Source organism: Glycine max, chromosome 18, assembly GCF_000004515.6.
Source record: "Glycine max cultivar Williams 82 chromosome 18, Glycine_max_v4.0, whole genome shotgun sequence".
NCBI lineage: Eukaryota > Viridiplantae > Streptophyta > Magnoliopsida > Fabales > Fabaceae > Glycine > Glycine max.
In genome coordinates this window covers 48,919,411-48,945,803 of record NC_038254.2, presented here as the reverse complement: position 1 = coordinate 48,945,803, position 26,393 = coordinate 48,919,411, and the positions used below count along the sequence as shown (strand labels likewise).

General features: G+C 36.4%; 1 protein-coding gene across 3 annotated transcripts; it reads left to right on the top strand.

The window, feature by feature from the left end:
- The first annotated feature begins 2,187 nt into the window (after positions 1 to 2,187).
- On the top strand, positions 2,188 to 25,964 carry LOC100780767 (importin-11). Of its 3 annotated transcripts, none has more exons than XM_014770815.3 (24): positions 2,189 to 2,849; positions 2,959 to 3,068; positions 3,319 to 3,391; positions 3,822 to 3,883; positions 4,301 to 4,442; positions 5,650 to 5,865; positions 6,000 to 6,066; positions 7,309 to 7,708; positions 8,182 to 8,329; positions 8,446 to 8,606; positions 9,213 to 9,312; positions 9,851 to 9,925; positions 10,045 to 10,179; positions 11,050 to 11,139; positions 16,967 to 17,149; positions 17,235 to 17,339; positions 17,795 to 17,953; positions 19,003 to 19,047; positions 23,333 to 23,575; positions 24,078 to 24,184; positions 24,259 to 24,315; positions 24,655 to 24,724; positions 24,823 to 25,065; positions 25,676 to 25,964. In XM_014770815.3, exons 1-23 carry the CDS (start codon positions 2,709 to 2,711, stop codon positions 24,982 to 24,984), a joined length of 3,051 nt encoding a protein of 1,016 aa, XP_014626301.1. In that variant the 5' UTR covers positions 2,189 to 2,708; the 3' UTR covers positions 24,985 to 25,065; positions 25,676 to 25,964. The 3 variants fall into 3 exon arrangements, with proteins under 3 accessions (XP_040867638.1, XP_014626301.1, XP_003552264.1); XM_003552216.5 differs by having other exon boundaries at positions 2,191 to 2,849; positions 23,354 to 23,575; XM_041011704.1 differs by lacking the exon at positions 23,333 to 23,575 and having other exon boundaries at positions 2,188 to 2,849.
- The last annotated feature ends 429 nt before the right edge of the window (positions 25,965 to 26,393 follow it).

Sequence of the window (26,393 nt, the reverse complement as noted above, 5' to 3'; positions counted from 1 at the left end):
TGTGATGATCGTGAACCTTTATTTGTGGGAGCATAAGGACAACAATAGAGTATGCGAAGTGAGATTTTTTTATGGAACTAGCAAGCCGACGTGATGACATTTGAAATATTTCGGGAGAGAGTTGTGTTTTGTTAATCAATTTCTCCGTAGCTGGTTCTATAATTCTCTTTTTTAATTAAGAATGTAAATCACATATTTAATTATATGTATGGACTAATTTACTTTCTATTATGTGAATGATGTGTACTTAGTTATATATATATATATTCATTTAAGTAATTGTGCGTTGTTTGGTGAATGTATATCATGAAAATTTTACTTTCATTTTTCATAAGCAAATTAATGGAATTTTCATTTAAAAATTGAAATTTTCGCGATTTAGAGTGGTGATATCATAGCGACGAGGCGAGTCATTATAGAATTCTTGTATGCGTTGCATTGCATGTAAGACCTTTGTCATGAACGAATTTCAAGTGTGCAGTATGTTGTCCACTGTAGTACAATAAGAGGTAGGGGACAATTATCCCTTAAAAAAGCTATATTATCGTAGAAAATGGTAGAGTTTATGCATGCTTACAATACTAAATGGTCTTTTTAGGTGTTGATGTATAGAAAGTTGCAAGTCCAATTGATGTCCAAAAACCATGTGTGTAGATGCTTACAAAGTGATTGTTAATACATGCTTACACCAAGTGATTTGCTTACAAAGTCACTTGTAATAAGGCGTTATAAGCATGCTTAAAGAAAGTCCAACTTTGCAATTCTTGGCATGCGTTATGTGATTTTTGTTAACAAATCCAATTGCAACAAGGCATTATTGTGCCACAACCTGGACAAAAAAGAAAGTCCAACTTTGTAGTTTAGATAAGTGGATCAAGACAACATTATACCGACTAACAATCACATAACCCATGTCATAAATGATCATCCACTTTTCAACGGGTGCTATTGGGCCACTTTCGACATACAAAAAAGTCATTAATTCCATTATACTTTGTTTTGAGCTAGACATATCAACATAAAGTGAGTGTCATGTTTGAAGTTCTAGAATCAAGTCTCGGCAAACTAGAGCCCAAGAATCCTCACCTTGGCCTAGCAAAGCTATAATCATCCTTAATCACAATTTCCATTTGGTCTTACATCAACAATTTTGATAATGTATGGTTGCAACTCATTTTGTTCCTCTTGTTGTCATGGACAAATTTCTGGGCCACACTTAGAGTTCTCGAACTTCCAACCATCATGTTCATTTCATCGACACACTCTCACATTAAAGGTGCACATTTATTATATTTCACAGACTTTGATGCACCCTTTGTTTTTACCTTAATTGGAAACGGACACATTGAAGTGATATCCATAAATACAAGTTCATGAACTTTAGTCTTCAAGGTGATTTTACTATACACGTCAAGTTGTGAAAATCCATTTAACAATATATCGGCATCATGTGTCAAAGTCAAGTTGTGAAAATTTTGTTCAAATAGAGTATGATTCTATGAGCGACAAAGCTATTCTTCTAAATATTTAACACAATTGTATACTCAAAACTTGAATTCAAGACCTTTGATTAAATTAAAACAATCTCACACTAGTTAATCCATGTAATTGGTGGTAATTAGTAAAAAATTTATGTAAACACAAGCAATTAAATGACCAATTAATAGTCTCTCTAACTCATCTATTAAACTATTCCACTACAAGTGGTGGTTTTGTAAACTGCCTTATTTACAAGAACCATCAAATTAGTTGTTGGAAAACAACCTATTATCGTATAAACAAATGTCATGTAACTAAATGACATGTCTTCTAATTACTTACCCTCTCCCCCCAAAAAACGTATAGTAGTATTTAATTTCTTTAAATATTTAAAACTATTTTTAGGAATCAAGATAATAATATCACCATCACCACTGTATACAAGAGTAAGTTAACACTTAAAAATAAAAACATACAAAATCCCTCCTTAATATTTCCCAATAAGTGATGTTGATCATTTTCTTAATTAGATGTCAACATGAAAACACTCTTTGGGTGAAACATGCACGAACAACCCGTATAAAAGAAACCATGACTATATTTTCACCCAACAATTTAAATTTCCAAAGGAGTAAAGTCATGTCTATGTTAATATCCATGTATGATGACCTTTGTGGCTTTTCATTACAAGTTTATCTGTCATAGGAATCACCCTCATCACACACACAAAATGAGCCAGCCCATCACTGTTTTAGGAATGGACCGAAACCAAAGAAAGCAAGAGAGAAGAAAGAAAAAGCATTCCGAGTTGGCAGAAAAGGGACTAAATGGCGCAGCTACGCTGCTTGGTCTGAATCCGAAACGCTTATGACGACGCCATGGGTCCCAATTATTAGCCTCCACACTCCCATTTTTGTTGTCTGCTAAACGCTCTCTCTATTCAACAAACTATCTACTCTCTCTCTCTCAGACACACACACAAACACTTTCTCCTCATTCTCCTTCTTCTCTCTCTCTCTCAGACACAAACACAAACACTTTCTCCTCACTCTCCTTCCTCTTTCTCTCTCTCTCTCTCTCTATATATATATATATATCTTTCATTTCTAGTTAGCTACAAATATTTACAAAACAAATCCTTCTTTCACTTAACACAGATTTCACTCACTCACACACTCTTCAAATCAAATCTTAGAGAAACCAACACTTCCCTTCAACCACCGTCGCCGATGGCGCTTTCGGCTTCCGACGTGGCAGCGATGTACTCGCTGCTTTCGAATTCCATGAGCGCCGATCACCGCCTCCGCGGTCCGGCGGAGGACGCGCTTGCGCAATCGGAGTCCAGGCCTGGCTTCTGCTCCTGCCTCCTCGTAACGTTTCTTTCTCTCTCTCTCTCTCTCTCTTAGGGTTCCGATGAAGTTTGCATTGCGCTTTATGTTTCGTTTTTTGAGGTTTTGGCTTCTGTGAATGGAACCGCAGGAAGTGATTACCGCGAAGGATTTGGCGTCGCAAACGGATGTGCGCATGATGGCCACCGTCTATTTCAAGAACAGCGTCAACCGCTACTGGCGCCACCGCCGCGATTCCTCGTAAGCGCTTCTGAGTTTTGTTGTTAGGGAACGTTTGTTTCTGTTACCTTTCTCTGCAGTAAATACAAAATAAAATGAAAAAAATGTATAATCGAAATGCCGCTTAGAAGTCCCTTTTTTTTATTGGTTTTTAGTATTGGTAGCTGAGTTGCAAAGTTGTTTTTGTGTGAAAATCTAGCTGAATCATACATGCAACATTGTGTGGATAGTAATGTGGTTTTTTTAATGTGTTTTTCTTCGTTTTGTTCAGGGGAATTAGCAATGAAGAGAAAATGCACCTGAGGCAGAAGTTGTTGATGTACTCGAGAGAAGAGAATGATCAGGTGCTTTTGTTTTTCTTTCTTTTAGTGGCTGTGTTTTATGTCTTGGGCAGTGCCTATTAGTGATTTCGTACTTGGCGAGGTTTAGAGTGTTGCTATTTTCTCAATGCCAAGTTCATTAGTTACTTTGGTTCTAGAAATGTTCTTTGTTGTTCGGTGATGGGTTGATTGATTCATAGCCCATGCTGTTCAATTTGCATGGGTTACAAGTTGTGACCTTCCATTGTGACGGACATTCTGATCTTTAGATACTTTGTCATGGAGACATGGACGCATGGTTTTGGTTAGACTTAATGGTAAATGATACTAGCCATCCTTCTCCCCAGTATGCATTTCAAATGTTTGGTATTTTATTTTTATTGGCTATGCTTGTGAATTGTGATGAGTTGTAGATATTTACTACTTCTAACCCCTTTCATTTTTTAAAATGCAGATAGCTCTGATGCTGGCGGTGCTCATCTCCAAAATCGCTCGCATTGATTATCCCAAAGAATGGTACTTTTTGGCATTTATTTCTTTGGTTTTCAAGAATATTTACAGTGTCTAATACCGCAATTGAAATTTCACCCCCTCTCACCTTTTACTTCTCTCTTTCATTGTTTGTTTTGATTCACTATTTATCTTAATGAACTCCGTGGCAATATGTTTTGTCTAATGGGTTTTAATTTCCTATGCAATTCATACCTTACAAAATGATTTGTCTAAATTGTCTTTAATAAATTTTTAATATTCAAACAAAATAATGTTTCAGTTTTTTAGTTTTCTTTGAGAGGCATTATCAACATGCATGGTTTTTTGCTGCATACATGTTATGAGCTGTCTTAATGTTTGGCTTCTATGCATTTTTCTGATTTTAACATTCTTCTTAAAGCAAGTCCTATATATTGATATGCTAATTTAATGACTCCTCAGGCCAGATATCTTTTTGGTTTTATCACAACAACTTCAATCAGCAAATGTTCTTGCCTCCCATCGAATCTTTTTGATTTTATTTAGGACCTTAAAGGAGTTGTCCACAAAACGCCTTACATCAGACCAACGCAACTTTGCAGAGGTGCAATTCCTTCTGTTATTCTTTTTTTTGTTTATTATTGCTTTCAACCGTCTAAATCTTTGCCTTTATGCTGTACATTGAAAACTTGCTAAATGTTTTCTGCCATTATTGGAATAAAATGCAGGCCTCAATAATAATATTGTCTTTCTTGTTCTTTGGAGAAAAAAATCTTCTATATAAAAGAAAACCTTGTTTAGACAGATTTGCTGTCAGCATAATGAAGAGATCTTGGCTACACATATACAAAGTCACAAATATGCATGACTTTTTTCATAATATGTTTTAACTTGTTCTTACAAGGGTAGCGAGGAGGTTCTATTGGTGAGTTGTTGGAAACTTGGATGTAGGTATTTGAAGGCTCTATGGCTCGATACATTAAACTTTTGAGGAGGCAGTATCGCCACTCTCCCTTTAAAGGTTGTCCCAACTATCTAGTAGTTAAGGTCTATAGGGGTAGCTTAATTTGTTTTTTCGTTTTGGAAGGGATGTGTATCACTCAACCTAGTGTGTCTTCAATTTTAGGCATATCTGCATGGGAGTATGTCTCATTGCCTTTTGTGGGTCATTTTTTAATTTAAACCATTAAGTTAATAATTTTGAGTTGATTGTGGTAGATTAAGAGGAACTTTATTTACTAATTTAATCCTGCCAAGAGGGTGATGAATTTAATATATATAAGAGGAATATCAGTAAAGGATATGTAGCATTGAGTAGAGCCAGGTACTTGAGTCCAATTTATTGCAATGTGTTGTATGTCTTAGGTGGTCTCTATCTATATCAACTACATTAGCTAGATAAAAGCATTTGATGCCGCTGTCAACTTAAGTTTGTCACTGCTCAATACTAACATCACCAAGGATAACTGTTCTTTCGTAATGATAAAGAGCCAGAATGAATGGCGGGGTGTATGTGCTATAAGTTGTATTGAAATCCATTATTTTTTTATGTTTGGTACTTCATTCTTAATTTTTTCAATGGTTGCTCTTATCCAGCCTTATGAAGTACGTAAGGTCTAGCATATAGGCTCTGTTGGGGTTTATATTGTATTCCATTTTATTGTTTCCCCTATTTTTTGCATCTTCACCTTTCTGCCTCAAAATTCTGCTTCTGATTGACGTAGTTCTTATACCATAAGATTACTGTTTAGTACCTGTGCATGACTTAGAAAATATAATATATTCAAATATTCAACCAATTTGTTTGGCAGATATCATCCCATTTCTTTGATTATAGCTGGCGCCTTTGGCAAAGTGATGTGCAGACAATACTGCATGGTTTCTCGTCTCTTTCTCGAAGCTGTAATTTGAATGCTGAAGATCAGCCTCATGAACTTTATCTTACATGTGAGAGATGGCTGTTATGTTCGAAGATTGTTCGGCAATTAATTATTTCAGGATTTCAAAGTGATTCAAAGTGTTTTCAGGTAGTTATCTATCCATCTCTTGTTTTAATTCTCTATGATGATTTCTGTGTCTTGAAGTTTAGCACCCTTTTATTTTTTTTCAAATTGATAAATTCAAAATTTAAGGTATTGGGCCATATATTACTATTTTGTAGGAGGTTCGGCCAGTCAAGGAAGTCTCACCTGTGCTCTTGAGTGCCATTCAATCACTCCTTCCATACTGTGAGACTTCTATTTCTTGTGTATATAGTTCATCCTTGTGTTTAAGTTAGTATAAATAACTAAGTTATAAACGTTTGTAAAATGAAAACATTAAGAATCATTCGGTTCCTGGACAAAAGTCGTTTCTTCATAGCGTGCTACATATAAGCATGCCAAGTTACAGTTTTGTAGACTGATAATGTGTAATGGAGACTTCACTTTATATTTTTAGCTGGGATATTGATGATCCAAACATGGTGTAAATATTCACGTTATATTTTTAGCTGGGATTTTGATGATCCAAACATGGTGTAAATAATTTTCATTTAATTGGTATACAAACTTGTGGAGGTGTAATGGAAGATTGTACCATAGGCCAACTGTGTCTCCACACACTCTTTAACTTCGGATTGAATGTACTTAGGCACACCCTAGAGTTGGATGATTTGTTCTTTGGAGACAGTTCAAACATGCTTTAATGCATCATTTTGCCTGAAGTTGGATGATATTATCTTAGTTGGTGAGTCAGGAGGAGTAAGTTCTAAACTTGAGTTGTGGTCCTTGTGGACAAAATGTCACACATAATAGTCAAGCTGGCTGGATGAAATGGGGAAAAATTGAGCATAACTTTTTATTGGAAAGTGTCTATCAAATTCAAAGGAAAATTCTCCTTGACAGCTGCAAGACCAGCAATACTCTATGGGTGTGGATATTGCATAGTGAAGTGTGAAGACAACAAAAAACAGAAAATAAATAAATATAGCAAAGTTAAAAATATACTGAGGTAGATAGTGGATTTACAGGGAAAAAATAAACAAGGGGTGAATGACCCTTAAAATGATGTTTTTGTAAAGCACAATGGGCAAATACATTGACTACCTTTTCTCTAATCTCTGGCAATGGCTTTTGTAGCTTTGAATATTTAACATATATCTTTATAACCATGTTTGTGTTTCTTAATCTATCTTTATCTTTCAGTACCCAGGACTGTAGTACATTAGTTTTTGCTTTTCTCATTTTTTTTTTGCAAGTAATAAATGCTATCTATTTGCTATGTGATGAGATGCTGTGCGGAAAAAATTGAACCTTTAAATTCTAATATTTCCTTCCCTAGTCAGACTACAATCTACAATGTCTAGTTCTCATATATAGTCCAAGAAAAGTAAAATATTATTTATCTACTTTCTGTGCCTTTTCTTGTGCATAAAATGTTACTTTTTTTTTCTTCCTTTTATTCTTACAAGACATTTTGGTTGTTTGCAGATTCGTCTTTTCAAAAGCAATATCCTAAATTTTGGGACTTTGTAAAGAGGGCATGTACCAAGTTGATGAAAATTTTAGTTGCCTTTCAGGGCAGACATCCGTACTCATTTGGTGATAAATTTGTGCTTTCATCCGTCTTGGACTTCTGTTTGAATAGGATAACAGATCCTGAGCCATATCTGTTGTCATTTGAGCAATTTCTCATTCAGTGTATGGTGATGATTAAAAATATTCTGGAATGTAAGGAGTACAAGCCAAGTCTTACTGGTAGGGTGATGGATGAAAATGGAGTTACACTGGAGCTGATGAAGAAAAACATTTCCAGTGCTGTTGGTGGTGTTTTAACTTCCCTTCTTCCCACTGAACGGATAGTCCACTTGTGTAATGTATTGATATCGAGGTATTCACTTTGCAACCCCTTCTTGACTTGCTTATTTTACTTGTTTGTCTGTTTTCTAAATTGAGTGAGGCCTAAAGGTATGCTATGTGTTTATAAATGTTAAGTTTTATGCAAATAGAGTCAAATTAGAAGAAAGGAGTTTTTCCAAGCCATTTGATTTCTCCAAATCAGTGAAAGAGAACCCTTGTCAAGAAGTCATTTTTTAGAGGTTCCTTTTTTTTACTAGATTGAGTGGTATGCAAGTTTGTACTTATTTTACTGAGCTGTGAGCAATTTAAGGTGTCAATGTGGGTTTTGAAATTCATTGATTACTAATTAGGAGATATAAAATGAAACTTTTTTTTTCTTATATTTTGGAGGTGATGAGCTTCTGTTATTCAACTATATGATTGTAATTTGCTTTGAGATTTAGTGATATTTCTCCTTATGATTATGCACTCTATTACCAGACTAATGCCTTTATCTTTCAACAGGTATTTTGTTCTGACAGCAAGTGATTTGGAAGAGTGGTATCGTAACCCCGAGTCTTTTCACCATGAGCAGGATATGGTTCAGTGGACAGAAAAATTGAGGCCATGTGCTGAAGCTTTGTACATTGTATTATTTGAAACTAATAGCCAAGTAGGTGCCATTTAAACATCACAGGTTATCGTGTATTTTCACTTGTTGAGATATTTCAATCATTGACTGGGTTGACTATAGATTAATATGGGTGTGGTTGTGACTGTTATTTTTAGTTGCTAGGTCCTGTTGTGGTCTCTCTTCTTCAAGAGTCTATGAATAATTGCCCAACTCCAGTGACGGAAATTACTCCTGCATTGCTTCTTAAAGATGCTGCTTATGGTGCTACTGCTTATGTTTATTATGAACTCTCAAACTATCTGAGTTTTAAAGACTGGTAAGTTCAAAGCTACTATGCTTTATTGACGTAAGTCATCCATATTTCGATCTTGTCATTCCTAAAAAATTGAAGATCTTTCAATTTTGTCGTGCCTGGACTTTAGTAACCCAAGAAATCACAGAGCCACCCACTGGTAATGGAACTCTTTACAAAGTTTCATCCTGTGATAAGTTACAATCCCCTGATTGCTTATTTCAAACATCTGGCTGCATTTCCCAACTGCAATGGAATATTGCCACAACCGGTTATTTTCCTTCTTATCAAACCCTTGAAAGTAGAAGCTGATCAAACAAATTAGGACACCCAAATCTCATTCTCAACCAAAGTAAGTTTGTTGTTCTAAGATAATCACACAGCTACACTGGAAAAAAGAATGAGGCACAGTTTCAGTGTCAGATCTACACATAAAACACACATTACGGGAGCTATACGAGGCAATCTAACTTGCAACAAGTCACTAGAGTTAACTTATTCAATGGCTCAGATTTATATTTATTTAATCTATTAACTATTAAAATATTTTTTTGATCTTAGACCCTTCTTTTGTTAGGCTGTCGCTGGATTTTAAAGTACTCTGACTATTAACTATTAAAATATTTGCAGGTTTAATGGTGCTTTATCACTCGAACTCTCAAATGAACATCCAAATTTGCGTATCATTCATCGTAAAGTTGCTGTAATTTTGGGGCAGTGGGTTTCTGAGGTATATAATTTATTGAGTTGCTTTATGAATAAACTTCAAAATTTCACAATTCAATTTATTGAGTTGCTTTATGAGAAAGATTCTATATCTCACTACAATCAGTGGTCATCTAATCTTAGAGAGGCTTTTGTATTTAGACAAGGAAAGCAGTCATAGTGTATTGATAGATGTATAACCAAACTGTCTATGTGGTTCCCAGCAAGACTGCTTCAATTGTCTAGTCTGGCTTGGGAACCACTTATCTGCATTTTTGTTGTAATCACGGTACCTCTGGTACTCAGATTCATTTTTCATATATATATATATATATATATCTTTGCTGACCAAAAAAAAATTTTATTAAAAGATTTGATGAGAACCTTTCTTATTTTCTTTCATGTCCCCAGTGTTGTGAAATTCAAAACCTATATTTCTATGTTGGTTCAGTAAAGGTTTATGACAGTAAAATAACTCATTATTCTCTTAATCCATCTAAAACCTTCAAATAAGGAAAAATTCATTTGTATTCACTTTATTATGTCTCTTCTATGCTTAACAGATCAAAGATGATACAAAAAGGCCTGTATACTGTGCATTAATCAGATTGTTACAGGGCAAAGATTTATCTGTCCGGGTATGTTACATAGACATGTATACTGTTTTCTTATTATTATTACTTATGTTTCTCTGCTAGTTCAACGTGTATATCCTTTATCTTGTTTTGGACTAACCATGTGAATATTTTTTTCTTAGCTGGCAGCATGTCGATCCCTATGTTTGCATATCGAAGATGCAAACTTTTCGGAAAGGGAGTTTGTTGATCTTCTTCCTATTTGTTGGGATTCATGTTTTAAGTTGTTCGAGGAAGTTCAGGAATTCGATTCAAAGGTAAATACTGGGAACTTTTTCCTTCTTGATTGAAAACTAAATTATTTTAGACACTATTGAAAAGGTGTAATGCAGGGTACGAAGGAAATAATTCTCCTTGGTTGGGAGTTTAAAACTCACTGACCTAGCCTGTCATGTGACCCCACCCAAATAGTCTGCACTGGCAAGCAATTTTCAAGAACATTTGTGGTGGACGCTGAGGGTTATGTAGTGTACTAATCTCATACTAAGGTTGTAAACCTCAGCAACAGTGAGGAATTGGGTCTATTGGAATTACAGTTTGGGTGATGAATGGCTATTCCTTAAAATATGCATTTATAATAGTGAACTTTCTTTGTTTTGCCCTTGGATGGATGTAGCAAGTAGGCCGTAGTTTAGATACGTTAACTTCTGCATCAATTTCTGGTTACAACAAACTAGACCTTGCTTTAAATAGTTTTGCTAAATATTTGGTTTTTGGTTGATCCCAATGACATCATTTGATCCTTGCAGCCGGCATGGATGTTACTAGCCAGTATGGACCATTCATTGTTTGACCTCCCTTTTAATTAGCAAGTTATAGATGGCTGGGGTTTTGGAACTTTTTGTTATCAGTTAGTTGCTAAAGACTAGCATCTTGTCTAAGGCAGCTGAGATGAGTGCCTCACTAAAGGGGCATCACCTCAACTTCTAAGTGCCCTTGACTACACAGGCACATTACATTTTCTTCCACATTACTAAAATTTATCTGCCTGGCAAGAGCAAACATATATTGTGTTAATTATAATCTGAAACTGAATTTTCGTTCAACATTTGATCCTATTTTTTTTATCGGCACATTTGATTCTATTAGTGAACTGTTGTTCATTTTGTTTTTAAATATTACTTCAGGTTCAGATTTTGAATTTGATCTCTATCCTCATCGGACATGTTAGTGAAGTTATTCCATTTGCAAACAAGTTGGTGCAATTTTTTCAGAAGGTAACACTAGAAATATCCAGTCTTTTATTTTATTTTGTCTTCTAACTTTTGTATTTTAATACTTGGTTAGGTTCAATGAAAGAAAAAGGTTCATTTTTTTCCCCTCTTTTTTAGTGAATTGTGAATCAGTTTCTTTAATAGAAAATAGGTATGTCATGAGTAAATAAATCAACTCATTGGTTTGATGCTCTGATTTGTGTACAAGTCTCTAAGTTTATTACTAATTTGCTGCTAAAGATAAAAAATTTGTGAGATGACATGCCAAACATAATTTGGATGAGTTATTCAGGAGAAATTTAGGGTTGATTTAATATGCACATCATGGTTATTAAATCAGGAATCAAATCGTGAATGGGAAGGCTTATTTTCCAGATCACAAATCAAAGCATATATTGAATTATGAGATTCTTACCATTAATGAAAAATAGCAATTAGAATTTGGGTTTAGGCTTAACTCCACCTCACAAAATTGGTTTGTAAGGGGAGGATTTCCCCATACTTACATACACTACTTTGGCTAATCACTAGTCGATGTGGAATCTTCAAAACCCCCCTCATGCTGAGGACTGGACATCTTGAGTGTGAAATTTGTAGGATTGAATGTTTGTGATGGTCCAATAAAGGCCCAAAAATAATTGCTAGGATAGGCTTCGAGACCAAATTAGAATTTGGGTTTAGGCCTAATTCAACCCCCCCCAACTGACTTGGAAGGTGAGGATTACCTTGCACTTGTATACATTATTTAGCCTTATCACTAGTCGATGTGAGATCTTTAACTATTGGGAAAAACCCGACTCCCATATTTGCTATAGAGATATAGCAAAGATAGAATATATAAATGATGGACAACCCTCATCCCATGAGCTAGCTTTTGGGGTTGAGTTAGGTTCCAAGCTACATTCTAAGATCAACATATTTGGGAATCAATCATGAATTGGAAGGCTTATATTCCAGATCACAAATCAAAATATATCTTGAATTATGAGCTTCTTCATCAATAATGAAAAATAGCACATATTTTTCATTTAAGAGAAGATTACAAATATCTAGATATTAGCATTTTAAAGTCAAATAACTCCTGACATAATTGACGAATTTAAATGTATAAACTTAAGAATATAGCTAACATTTTTTTTTTATCAGCAAAAAATAATAGTATATATTAATATGATAAAACAGTACCAGTGGTACTGATATATATGCATGTCAATACTCTCCCAAGCAGAAGTATGGTTCCCTAATACACACTACCTGGCAGGCAATTAAGGAACCAGAAATCTGACTATGGAGATTTAGTAAATCCACCCAACACCTAATCCTAATTTCCCCTGATTACAAATCCGTCCCTGATATTACTGGACCAATGGTGAAAAGGTATATCGAAACCATTTTCTAGGTTTCTCATCCAAGTCCAGCAGAAAAAAATAGCATCCTCCATCAACTTGTTAACTTTAGGCTGTGTCATTTGAGAAGATCATCCTATTCCTGTGGTGCCATACACACCAAGTTAGGGAAATCCACCAGGTGATCCCACGCTGAATTCTAATACCAAGAAAGCTGGTACAAATTACAAAATGATTGCTGAAGAAAGTGCTGTCTTGGGTTATTTGGCAAAGGCCCGACCATGTTAATCCAAGACAATGATTCCCACCAAATCGGTTGAATTTTAGGACAGCTGAAAAATAAATGAGCTGTCATCTGTCCCTTATCCCTGCAGAATGGGCACATTTTGTCATTTATGTCAACATTTCTCTTGCAGAAGTTGGACTTAGTGGGCAATCTGTCCCTTATCAGTCTCCACGCAAAAAAGGCAGCTTTGCTCTGGATTTTTAACTTCCATATGTCTTTAAATGCCCCATCCAGATTCTCATCTCTTGAGCCATTGTCCAGCAGGTTGTATGCACTATGGACAGTATATATCCCACTTGGATCATTCAGCCACACCCACTTGTCTTGTTGGTGGGCATTTATGGTGACTCCTTGGATTTCTTCCAAAAAATTTGCACTCATACCTATCTCAGCTTCAAACAGTAATCTTCTCCACAGCAGAAACCATTCCCATGCTCCCTCTACACTGCTCCCCATCTGCTGAATGTATGTGTTGTGCTGGTTCGAATTTAGATAAAGCCTAGGATATTTTATCGTTAACGGAATCCCATCATTTTTCCACCCATCTTCCCTGAATCTGACTTTTGAACCACATCCCACACTCCATCTTGTATCGATTTAAACCAGCTATCCTCCCCCGACCCATGGCACATATCATGAAGGTCCTTCCACCACAGATTCAACAAAATTCCTCCTTTCTACATACAGGCTCCTCCATCCCACGTACTTTGAGTCAACACTCTAGCCCACAATTTTTCTTGATGATTAAACAGGTTTCATCTCCATTTTCCTAGAAGAGCGCCGTTAAATTTGTTCAAATCCCTAATTCCCAAACCTCCTTTCTCCTTTGATAGGCATATTGATTCCCAACTTATCCACGCGATTTTCTTCTGCTCTACTCCTACACCCCAGAGGAACCACCTCTGCAACTTCACTAGCCTGTCGACTATCTTCTTTGGGATCCTGAATAATGAAAGAAAATAAATAGGAATTGAATTCAGGGTGGATTTTATCAAAGTCACCCTTCCCTTAAATGAAAGATGCTTTTGCTTCCACTCCGCCAATTTTCTCTCACTTTTTGATAATGGGGTCCCAAGTCACACAACTTCTTGGATTTGCCCCTATCGGAACACCCAAGTGTGAGAAAGGTGCAGGTAGCAAGCTGCAGTTTAGATATGATGCAATGTTCCTCATCCACTGCAATTGCATCCCCATTGGCTCAAAATGACTTTTTGCAAAGTTTATTTTTAGCCCTGAAACCAGCTCAAAACTCCTTAGCATCACTTTAATGGCTTTTATGTTTTCCATTGACGCTTCCCCGAAGAAAATCATATTGTCTGCGTACTGAAGGATGCTGATCTCCACCATATTTCTTCCAACCATGAATCCCTTCAATTGGGTGTTATCCAACGCTTCTCTCATCAGACCCGTTAGGCCCTCTGTCACAATATTAAACAGAAGTGGGGTTAATTGGTCCCCTTGTCTAAGTTCCTTTTGGGGGATGAGTTCAGCTGACGAGCTCCCATTGATCAATACCGAGATAGAGGCTGAGTTAAGGCAGCCTACAATCCAAGTAACCCACTTAGAACAAAATCCCATTCTCCTAAGCATAGACACCAAATAGTCCCAATTCACTAAATCATAGGCCTTCTCATAGTCGGCTTTGAACACCAAACAGCTCCTATTACCTCTTTTCGCTTCCTCTACCACTTCATTTGCAATAAGCACACTATGAAGCATGTGTCTGCCTTCAATAAATGCAGATTGTTGCTCATCAATAACACCCGACAATACTTCTTCAATCTTTTGCTAAGGCCACAATCTTATAGATACTTCCTATTAATGAAATAGGCCTATATTGGTTGAGGTTTTGTGGATCCTGCACTTTGGGTATCAGTGCAATGAAAGAGGCATTGGTTCCCTTCGGAAATCGTCCATTTACATAAAATTCATCCAAGAAGCGGAACAGATCAGGTTTAATTGCATCTCAGAACTCCTTCATAAATTTGAAGTTTAAACCATCCGGTTCAGGGCACTTGTCACTCCCACATTCCCACGCTGCGTCTCTTATTTCTTTCTCATGAAACCTTTCTACCAGATATTCGTTTTGATGCTGGTTAATTGTCTGAAATCTGACCCATTCCAACCTTGGTCTGGCCCCTCCACCTCCCGGAATCTCTTCATATAGAACTGACGGACCTCTTCTTTTACCCTGCTGGGATCTTCTATCCAACAGCCATCAACTAGCAGACCTCTTAGACATACTATGTTGTCGGTTCCAATTAACTGAGAGGTGGAAGAAGCGGGAGTTGCAGTCCCCTTCTTTAAGCCATTTGGTCCTTGACTTCTGTCAAAGCAAGGATTCATGAGAACTGGCTGCCACCCATAATTCTTCCTGCAGCTGCTTCTTCAGTCTAATTTCTTGAGCACTCAACTGTCTTTCTTCTCCGTCTTTTTCCAGCAAGTTCAGCTCCCTTTCAGTCCTTATCATCTTCCTCTGAATGTCACCAAATTGCCCTTTGTTCCAGATTTTCAATCTTTGTTTGAGGCCCTTTATTTTTTCTTTTAGCACATTACCACCCCAGCCCCTTATGGAATTTGTTGACCACCATTTGCTGACCACTTTTCTAAACGTCTTATCATGGGACCAGCAGTCCAGAACTCGAAAAGGTTTCGGTCCCCAATCCATAGATGAGGATGACAACAAGATAGGGCAATGGCATGAGAAGTTCCTTTCCGAGATGAACTGAGTGTTGCCTTGCCTTTTATCAAACCAATCTGTAGAGACTAGAATTCTGTCAAGCCTACTCTTAGCTGTCCCATTTAGTCTATACCAAGTATATTTTCTCCCCATACAAGGCACATCATCAACTTCTAAGTCAGCAATCCAATTATTAAACTCCTTGATATTTCTCTCATCTTGCTGTCTTTGACTGGTGCCCACTCTTTCAGATGTGGTTCTTATGCTGTTAAAGTCACCTAGAATACACCATAAGCCTCCCAAATTGGCATTTCTCAGAGTTCTGATTTGATCCCACAGATTTCTCTCCATACCCACATCACTTGGCAAGTAAATATTCACAATACAGACTCTAACACCATCTGCAATCCATGTCCCTTCTAGGTAGATAAAGCCACAGTCACTGCACTTCTTTTCTAGTCTGAAAGCCTGTTCTCTCCATATACATAAGAGTCCTCCTGCTTTATTAATTGCTGGTTGCACTTCCCAGCTAATTTCAGAATCTCCCCACAATGTAATGAACCAATGGACTACACATACACAGCCTATTACACAGCACGCAAAACACATAAAGCACAGTACGACCACAAAGCACTGCAGCAGAGAGCCAGATGACAATGGAAGATGAGAGGACCAGCATTGGGGGAGAGGCAGAGGGTAGGGTGCACTGGAACAAGGTTGACTTTCCTAAAGAAGGGCAGCAGACCAAACAGTTTGACACATTTCATCCGCCTTCATTAAAAAATGAATTTTCTTTTGAAAATAAGAATTTAAGATTGGTCTTTCTTTAATGAGGCAGACTATTTGTGTAGTCTTTCTCTTCTCTTTTCAGAAAAGGAGTTGCAATAAAATAAATAAAATAAAAAAAAACTTGATAATTAGGATCAAATCATAGTTTACATAGCTACAAGAACTCAAGCAAGAAGTTTTCTTAAGCTGTATGATTAATTTTATTTAACTTTACGATTCAACTGATTTTGCCTTACCTGAATCACTTGTCAAAGGATGTAGAATAAATTGTTTTGGATGGTAGAATACATATAAAAATATGCTAACTTGTTAATGACTATAAGTGTATAAGGAGTATACATTACTCTATATGTGTCTTTTACTTTCTAGTAATAAGCTGTTAGGCTAACTACTGTAGTTAGTAGTTAGTTTGTTATTAGTTAGCAGTTAAGTCTGTTAGTCTATGACAGCTTGTGACAGCTGTATCAACTAATCAAGGTTAGTTGACAGTTAGTGTAGTTGACTGTTACCTCAACTATATAAACCGTTTTGTAATCAGTTACAATTTGGGTTGAACAATATTGATTTCTCAATCTCAATTCTTTCTCCTCTCTCAAATTCTCTCAACTCTATTAATCACAATTTTATTTAGGTCTTATCCTGCAAGTTACATATCAGAGTAGCTAAAGTTAAATCCCCGACTAATCAAAATGGAATTTGTCTTCTTTCTATTTCTTTTATTATGGAAAGGTCTGGGAGGAGTCTTCTGGTGAAAGTCTGCTGCAGATACAGCTTCTTGTTGCTCTGAGGAACTTTGTGGTTGCTCTTGGTTACCAGTCACCCATTTGCTACAATATACTACTGCCAATTCTGGAGAATGGGATTGATATTAATAGTCCAGATGAACTCAATCTCCTAGAAGATAGCATGCTGGTAATCCTGCTGTCTTTTGTACTTATTAGATAGTACTATTGTTGTGAAGCGTATATCATGAAAATTCAACTGAATAACCTTTCAGTTATGGGAGGCCACACTTTCTCATGCTCCATCAATGGTGCCTCAATTGTTACAATATTTTTCACGCCTTGTGGAGATAATGGAAAGAAATTTTGACCATTTGCAGGTCAGACTTAGCCATACTCTAATAAATTTTTTATTTACTATTTAGTCATGTTCTCTGTATTCAAGAGAAAGACAGTGATTGTGTTAGTGGCACTAAAAATAGGGAAACTGTTCTTGGATATGTACTAGAAAAACAGACTTGTGTAATCTATATATGGAAGGCAAATCAATGTAGTTTTTTTCAGCTGGGTTCCTGATAAGTCAACAATTATTAAGTTTGTGAAAAGTGTAATCATTCAGTTTTGAATTTGATGGTGGTATCGAAATTTCAGACAATGGCATCCCACTGCTTTGTGCTGTATTTATCAACTTGATAACTTTGTTGGGCTTATGATCATTATTACTGTTACATATTCTTGCTGGTTTAGTTAGTCCCCAACCCTAACAGCCTGTTGGGGACCTGATTTTAATATCTTTGTGATTTTTTTAAATTCATTCTCTTCATCTGAAGTACAGGTTGCTGTGAACATAATTGAAGATTACATAATTTTGGGTGGAAATAACTTTCTGAGCATGCATGCAACAAATATTGCTAAAATTCTTGATTTAGTTATTGGAAATGTCAACGACAAAGGCATTCTTTCAGTTCTTCCTGTGGTTGATATCTTAATACAGGTACGTCATTCCAAATTTTTCAATTTTTAAGACTAACAATGATGGATATGAACTGCTGGGACTTTTGGTATATGACGATGCCTCCTGTTAAGAGTTATAGGTTTAGCAAACAGTAATAGCATTGAGCATATTATTGATATTTGATAGGATGTAATAGAATACTCTAACGTCTAACCTAATACCTTTATTCATACTATATACTAGGTCAAGTACTAATTCTGTTAGTACAAACTCAACTGCTCAAACATTATTTTAACAATACTAAGAATATAATATTACTGATATCTTCTACCTCCTTCTTTTCCTCCTCTTCTCCCTAAGCTTTTGTTTGAATTTGGATTGGGTGCTTTGATAGTTCCTAGCTTCATTAGCATCTTGAGGTTAACTTATTAAGCTTCTAAGGCATTAGGCATTTTTGTTTTTGGACCATTATGATCATGTAGGACAGTAATTTATTTTTAATAACCTATTGATGGATCTAATATCAATTTGGATTAGTTTTCTAAAAAAAGTGCATTTTTAATTCAAAAGGAACTCAATTAAATATTTAACTTCTGAAGAATCACCCAACAAAAAATCATTCCGACATTTATTAAAACTGATTTTTTTGGCATAAAAGCTTTCTTTATGTCATTGCCACCTTTTTGGCTTTTTAGAAATAAACCCATCCAAATGCACATCTAATTAAATTACTACGTTTTATAACTAACATAGAAGTTTTGGCAATTAAGTTCTTGTATTTAGTTCTTAAGTCAATTGGTATAAAAACTTCGTATCCCATTGCCCAGAGGCTCTTCGCTATGCGAAGGTATGCCCAGAGGCTCTTAAGTCAATTGGTATGCTTTTTTTTTTTTTTTTGATTAAGTGGAAAACCTAATTACTTATTTAGGAATTATAATTTCCTGTGCTTGTGAGTTGTGACTAAATTTTGAATATAGGATTATTCTGTAATTTTTTTTGTCTTGATACAAGTTGGCTGATAGTTTTGCTTTATTTTATATTTTAAAAATCATCAAACAGTATTTTCATTTGATTTTTCCTCTTTACAGTGTTTCCCCATGGATGTGCCGCCACTTATTAGCAGTACTTTACAAGTAAGTCTGTTATTAGCTTATAGATATCATTGTAAATCAAACTATGTGCTGTTCAATGAAAGAACTGGACCAGAAACAGAGGAAAAGATTGTACTGTTATGGTGGTACTTTCAACACCCAAGACCGAATACAAAATGAGTTCGAGGTCTCACCACCCTCCACTTCTCAATTTTCTCTCTAACCCCTAACTAACTTCTCTCAATTCTATTTATAGTTATAACTAACTACAGTTAGTTATCCTAGCTGTTATAACTAACTAACAACACTTTAGCTCTTCCAAAAATATCTCCTAACATACACCTTTCCCCATCTATCAATACCCCCTCCCCTCAAGATGGACCTTGTTCTCAAGGTCAAGTTGAGGAAAAACAGCCTGCATTTCATCAGCAAGTTCCCAACTATCTTCATGGTGGGGTAAGCCTCGCCATTTGATGAGAACTTCTTTTCTGCCATCTTCTCAAGTTATACTTTGCATTACTTTCTCTGGTTGGACTTGCAGTTCCCAATTCTCATTCAGGGCTGTTGGTAATAGTTGAGGGGAGCAAGTGGGCTTAACCGCTTTCTTGAGCAGAGATATATGGAACACCAAATGCATCTTGCTACCCTCTCAGAGTTCCAATTTATAAGCGACCTCTCCAAACTGTATCACCTTGTAGGGTCCATAAAACCGTGGACCCAACTTCTCATTTGTCTTTCTTGCTAGAGACTTCATTCTATAAGGTTGCAGTTTCAAAAAGACCCAATCTCCTTCGTGAAGGACTAGCTCCCTTCGTTGATTATTCGCATATCTTTTCATTTGATCCTGAGCCTTGAGCAAGTTGTTCCTCAGTTCCTGTAATAATTCATCTCTGTCCACACAACTGATTTACCTCTTCCAATCTGGAAGGAATGTCAGCTCCTTTAACTAAAAGTGGGGGTTCTTGTCCATACAAAGCTTTAAAAGGATACATTTTGGTAGAGATATTGAAGTTGGTATTAAACCAGAATTCAGCCGAGGCCAAGTGGTTAGGCCACTGTTTTGGTTTGGTTCCAGTTAAACACCTCATAAGCTTCTAAGCATCGGTTAGCTACTTCAGTCTGTCCATCTGTTTGAAGATGATAGGCAGTGCTCATCTTTAATTAGGTTCCTGCTTTCTTGAACAACTCCTTCCAAAAGAGACTCATGAAAAGTCTGTCTCTGTCAGATACTATTGAGGCAGGAAAACCATGCAGTCTCACCAATTCTTTAATGAATAACTCAGCTACTTCCTTAGCTGTATAAGGGTGACTTAATGCAAAAAAATGAGCATACTTAGTCAGCCTATCCACTACCACTAATATATTGTCCTTCCCTTGAGCTTTTGGTAAGCCTCCAATGAAATCCATAGAGATATCAGTCCACACCTTAGTTGGAATAGGCAGTAGTTATAGCAGCCCTGCAGGGGATAATGTACTAGTCTTATTTCTCCGACAGATTTCACATGCAGCAACATAATCCCTAGTAGTTTTCTTCATTCCTTGCCAAAACACCACATTTGCCACTCTCTTGAAGGTTCTAAAAAACCCTGAGTGTCCTCCCAAAGGGGAGTCTTGCAATTCTTTCAAAAGTAGAGGAATTTTAGTGGAGTTTTTTGACAGAACTAATCTATCCTTGAAGTATAGTTTACCTCCACGAATGGCATATCCAGGCTTCTTTGTTGTTTTAGTTAGAATTCCTTGATAAATTTCATATAATTCAAGGTAAGCTTGTATTTCTTCCTCCCAATCAGCCAATTCCCTCCTCTTGCACCATTGAAATTGCTGAAAATGAAAACTGTCTGGATAGTAGCCCACTTGAACTGTTCCTCACTCATAAGCCTCTGCTCATTTAAGAACTTCGAACTCCTTTAATTAGTTCTAATTATAAATTTCTTACCCACCGGATAATGCCTCCATTTCTTCACTGGTAACACCACATCCATCAATTCCCTCTCATACATTGACTTGAGTTGAGCCTTGTCTGAGAGAGCCTTGCTCCAAAAAGCTAAGGGTTTCTCTTGCAATAATATTGCTCCTAGTCCAGTTCCTAACGCATCAGTTTCTAGGACAAAGTTCTTAGAGAAGTGATGAGAATCCAAAAACGGCCCAAATACAGGGACCTATGACTAGGAGTAGGACCAAACAGTCAGAGAATACCCTCCAACAAATGGTATCAAACATACTTAACAAGGCCCAAGTGAAGAATGATGAAGGCCCAAAAGTACTACCAAGAGCCTTAATTGTTGCTGAAGGCCTAAACTAATTTGAAGACCCATGTCAAATATGTTTTTTTTTCTATTTCTATTCTTTCGTTGTCATTTTGGCCCAAACTAATTTAAAGGCCCATGCCTTTTTTTCTTTCTATTTTTCGTTTTAATTTTATTTTCTTTCTATTTTTCGTTTTAATTTTAAATTAAATAAAATCGGTGCCTTTCCAGCTACACCTCAGATACACTATATGTATTGAACTCGTTTTCAATAGAGGAACTTTTGACATTTTGCGAATATTTTGTGAAAGCTCTCTGGGTTCCTTGTTGAACCAATCTCGGACTTATCAAGATAATCCTTGTGACGTCTACCCTGACTTATCTTCCCTCTCTGGAAGTGGCGTCATCCAAACTTTGTGACATGTATCAAGCGATTCACTTCTAGTAAGATCACATCAAGAAGTCTGGTACCGCCAAGATAAGGATCTTCTTCATTGCTGCCTTAAGCTCTTCAGAAGCCTGAGTGGTTTCTTCCTTCCATTGGAATGCATCCTTCTTTAGCAGAGCGTTCAAGGGCTGTGCAATTTTCCCATAATCCTTCACAAACCTCCTGCAATAGCCTGTCAACCCTAAGAATCCCCTTAAACCTTTAGCATCCTTAGGTCTGGGCCAATTAGTCATTGCTACCAGTTTACTTGGGTCAGCTTCTACCCCTTCTTGAGATGATATGCCCCAAATATTCTAGAGAATTCTGGCCAAAGTTACATTTTTTCCTGTTCACCTTCAATTCATGTTGCTGCAGCACTTGCAATACTGCCCTCAGGTGCATGTTGTGATCCTTCAAACTGCGACTATATACCAGAATATTATCAAAGAAGATCAATGCAAATTGTCGCAGAAAAGGTCAAAGCACCTCATTCATGAGTGCTTGGAAGGTGGATGGCGTATTGGTTAACCCAAATGGCACAACCAAGAATTCGTAGTGACCCTCATGTGTCCTAAAAGCTATTTTCTGGACATCCTCTTCTTTCATTCAGATCTGGGGATAACCAGAGTGCAAATCCAGCTTTGAAAACCATTCAGGTCCTTCAATTTCATCTAATAATTCCTCTATAATGTTAATTTCTCAAAGTTCGCCTCAACCTCACCCAAACCAGCCAACCATTCCAACATACTTCTCAAATTGGCCTATGAAACCTTGCACTGTCTCTTCTTGTTCCAGTGCTAACAACACCTGAAAAGGATTTCCCAGGCTCGAAATTGATAGATGGGGAAAGGTGTATGCTAGGAGATATCCTTGGAAGAGCTAAAGTGTCGTCAATCAGTTAGGATAGCTAGGAAAACTAATTGTTAGTTAGTTATAACTAATTGTTAGTTTGTTAAGAAACTATAAATAAAATTGAGGGAAGTTAGTTAGGGGTTAGAGAGAAAATTGAGAAGTGGAGGGTGGTGAGATCTCAAACTCATTTTGTATTCTGTCTTGGGTGTTGAAAGCACCACCATAATAATACAATCTTTTCCCCTGTTACTGGTCAACTGTGTGTGGACGTTTGTAGTAGGAGATTTTTTTTCCCATGCCGCCGCCAGCTTTTGTATCATCCCTTCAATCGAACTCGACCGCAATTCCATTGCTTTGTGATTCTCTTCTATTGCTTTCTCCATGGCTTCCATGCACGTCTCCATTCTCGCGTTCGTCTTCATCACCATTAACAATTCTAAGCTCCAAGATCGAAGCTCTGATACCAGTTGATAGAACTGGATCAGAAACAGAGGAAAATATTGTATTATTATGATGGTGCTTCCAACACCCAAGACAGAATATAAAATGAGTTCGAGGTCTCCCCACCCTCCACTTCTCAATTTTCTCTCTAACCCCCAACTAACTTCTCTCAATTCTATTTATAGTTTCTTAACTAACTAACTAACAGTTAGTTATAACTAACCAACTGTTAGTTAACCTAGTTGTCCTAACTAACTGACAACACTTTAGCTCTTCCAAGGATATCTCCTAGCATACACCTTTCCCCATCTATCATTCAACTAATGTTTCATAGTTCACAATGTAGAGAAATTTTTTGAAGCCCTTGAATTTTTTATTGCAGAAGTTAATAGTAATATGTTTGAGTGGAGGAGATGATCACGATCCTTCTAAAACATCTGTTAAAGCATCTTCGGCTGCCATCCTGGCTAGGCTTTTGGTGATGAATACAAATTCACTTGCCCAATTAGCATCAGATCCATCAACTTCTCAACTGCTTCAGACAGCATCCATCCCAGTTCAAGAAAATATACTTCTTTGTCTGGTTGACATTTGGGTTGATAAGGTTGGTGTGGCTATGCTTTAGAGACAGTGTTTTGTTCTAAATATATTGCATATTGTCTTGTCTGTGCTTATACTAACCTGTAAGTTGCATTAATTAATACACCACAACTTTAAAATGATTTATGTTTGTGTGACTTTTGATGAATGTACAAGTGTCTGAAGTGTATATAATTTTGGAAAGGAAGTGTCTTGTTTGAATCTCATTGACAGTATCGTGATCTAGTCTAGGTCCACTACTCTGCTGCATTTGATACATTTACTTTTTAATTTATGCAATATGCACCACCATGTCAAGGGTGTAAGGGAAAAATGTTTGCCCATGGCTGGAAGAATTTATATGATGTCCTCTGCTATGTGCTGTAGGATGTCACATCATGTCTTAAAGATCAATATCTGATTAAGTTTTCAGTTGGCATTTAGTTGTTATGTGTAAATGGGTCATTTTGGCCAATTTAATTTTGTATCCTTTCTTTATTGTGAATTTATGCATATAATTTTTCCAGGTAGATAATGTTTCTTCCATCCAGAAGAAGACAATTGGCTTAGCCCTCTCAATAATTCTGACGTTAAGACTGCCTCAAGTACTGGACAAACTGGATCAAATTTTGAGGTACTAATCTTTAAATATTATTAATTGTTTGCAAATAAGGAGTAAGTGACCCCTGTATATGTTTTGATGTGCAGTGTTTGCACTAGTGTAATTCTGGGCAGAAATGATGACTTAACTGAGGAAGAGTCCAGGTTAGTTTTTTGTACTTGTAGTCTGTTTTTGGCACTTAGTAAAGAGTAGTAGGTAGGAACCTTGGCTGATTCTTGTTCTTGATCTGGTTTCTTTATGTGTTTTGTTTTTTAGTCTTATTAGAGATACCATTCATGTATTTTTGTTTAATAGCTTAAGCTGTTGCAATAGTTGGTGATGGCAGGTCTCATATAATGAGACTTGCCATAACTTGAAAAAGCTTATTAGTTCTGAAGGAAGTCTTATGGTTTAGAAACTATAATGGGGGATTTCCCTAGCTTTATATGGCATTCAGTAATTTTTTTAAAAACATAATTCTTCACGTCTATTTTCAATAACAGTGGTGACATAAGCTCCAGCACGTCTCCTGATGAGGGCACTATTCCTAGTAAAGAATTCAGAAAAAGACAGGTAACAATCTATGAAAACTAGATGAAATTTCCATTTTTGAATGATGTACATCATGAGAGTAACAAAGGAACTAATGCATTTATTTATTTTGTTACTAGATCAAATTTTCAGACCGTATCAATCAGCTGTCTCTTGAGGACTGTGTGAGAGAAAATCTACAAACATGTGCTGCTATTCATGGAGAATCATTCAATGCTGCAATGAGCAGTATGCATCCATCTGCGTTTGCACAATTGAAGCAGGCGTTAAAGATGACATAACTGGGTGACATTTAATTCTTATTCTGGTGGTGCTATGTGCAGGCTCAGTTTTTGTGTTCATAGATTGATACTTCTTATAGGGTATGTTTCCTTTCTGTGTCCATCTACTTTGCTTTTCTACTCCCCCTCCCTTTCTTTTACTATTTTTATTTTACTTTCCGTACCTACCAATTCCCTAATGTGTTAGTTTTTCTTTAACAGTAATACAAGTCATTCTCTATTTTCATTAACCTGAGTGCCACAATTGATGACAGAATCAGTCATACAGAATAACTTCCAAATTGTAGGCCGTATAAGTTGTGACTTCCAAGAATAATAGCAATGAACTTATTGGACAGTAAATCATTGGACTGAGAAACATTTAGTTGTGTGTTCATGGTGAATAGTAACAATAATAATAATAAAATGTTGGAAAGGGTTGCCTGATCTTAATGGACTGGTTTGTTTCCAGTTTCCCTTTTTCCAACTCTCCTTTTCTTCTATTTTCCCATAGTAGTTTTATCTGGCCCTAGACATTTCAACGAGTGATCAAAATGAAGATTACTGTGATCATGATTGAAATTATATGTTGATTGAAATTACTGTGACTATCTTGTCTAAAAACTGTGATTATGGATTATTGCAATTTATGACTTCTCTAGTTGTATCTGATCATTCTGATGTTAATAATATCTTCTTCTTTTTTTTCCAGGATGATAGTGAAGTTTTATTACTTGGACTGGTGGTTTTTGACACACTTGTTTAAAATTGTTTCCAGGTCATGGTTTTCCCCTCATTAAAAATCATTTGTCTATGCCTGTTGGCAGCGTGAAACTATGTAAATAGGATGTTGTTCCCTTATCATATATAGAAAGGGGCAGCATTGAGTCCATAGTGTTTCATTTACTTTACTGAGAATGACAGGAAATGTGAAATGTTTGTAGATGCTGTTTTGGGCACATTCGGATGTGTAGTGCAAATTTTACCAAAAGTTCTTTGAATTGCAGGTTTCACCCGTGGATAATCATTTGCGCACATACTTTTTCATACCTTTTCTCATACTAAGCTGTTGCGTTAAATCAAATGATAGATCGATTCTAATGAGTAAATATTTTAAATGATAAGTCGTTAACTAAATTATTGATTTTACTGGCTGGGGTAATTAGTTAATTCAAGTAAGGGATATATGAACAATAAACCATTACAAGAATCCAGTTTATTTATTTAAAATCGGCAAATGATGGTCAAACTATGTAGAGTGTTGTTAGGTGCACCCAGTATTCTTAAAAAATGGCAAAATTGCCTTTGCTTAATTTTTTTCATACGGATCAAGTTGATTCGTAACTTCCTGATAAAGTTGATCCGGCAGTCTCTTGCGGATCAATTTGATCCGTAAGAGGAAAAATAATTATAATATACTTTAAAATACA

Bases quoted from the DNA above. Each gene is read 5' to 3' on its own strand.
- LOC100780767 (XM_014770815.3), top strand. From the start codon at position 2,709: ATGGCGCTTTCGGCTTCCGACGTGGCAGCGATGTACTCGCTGCTTTCG. The intron at 4,443-5,649 runs GTGCAATTCCTT...TTTGTTTGGCAG, and splicing joins ACCAACGCAACTTTGCAGAG to ATATCATCCCATTTCTTTGA. The intron at 19,048-23,332 runs GTAAGTCTGTTA...AATTTTTTGAAG, and splicing joins TTATTAGCAGTACTTTACAA to CCCTTGAATTTTTTATTGCA.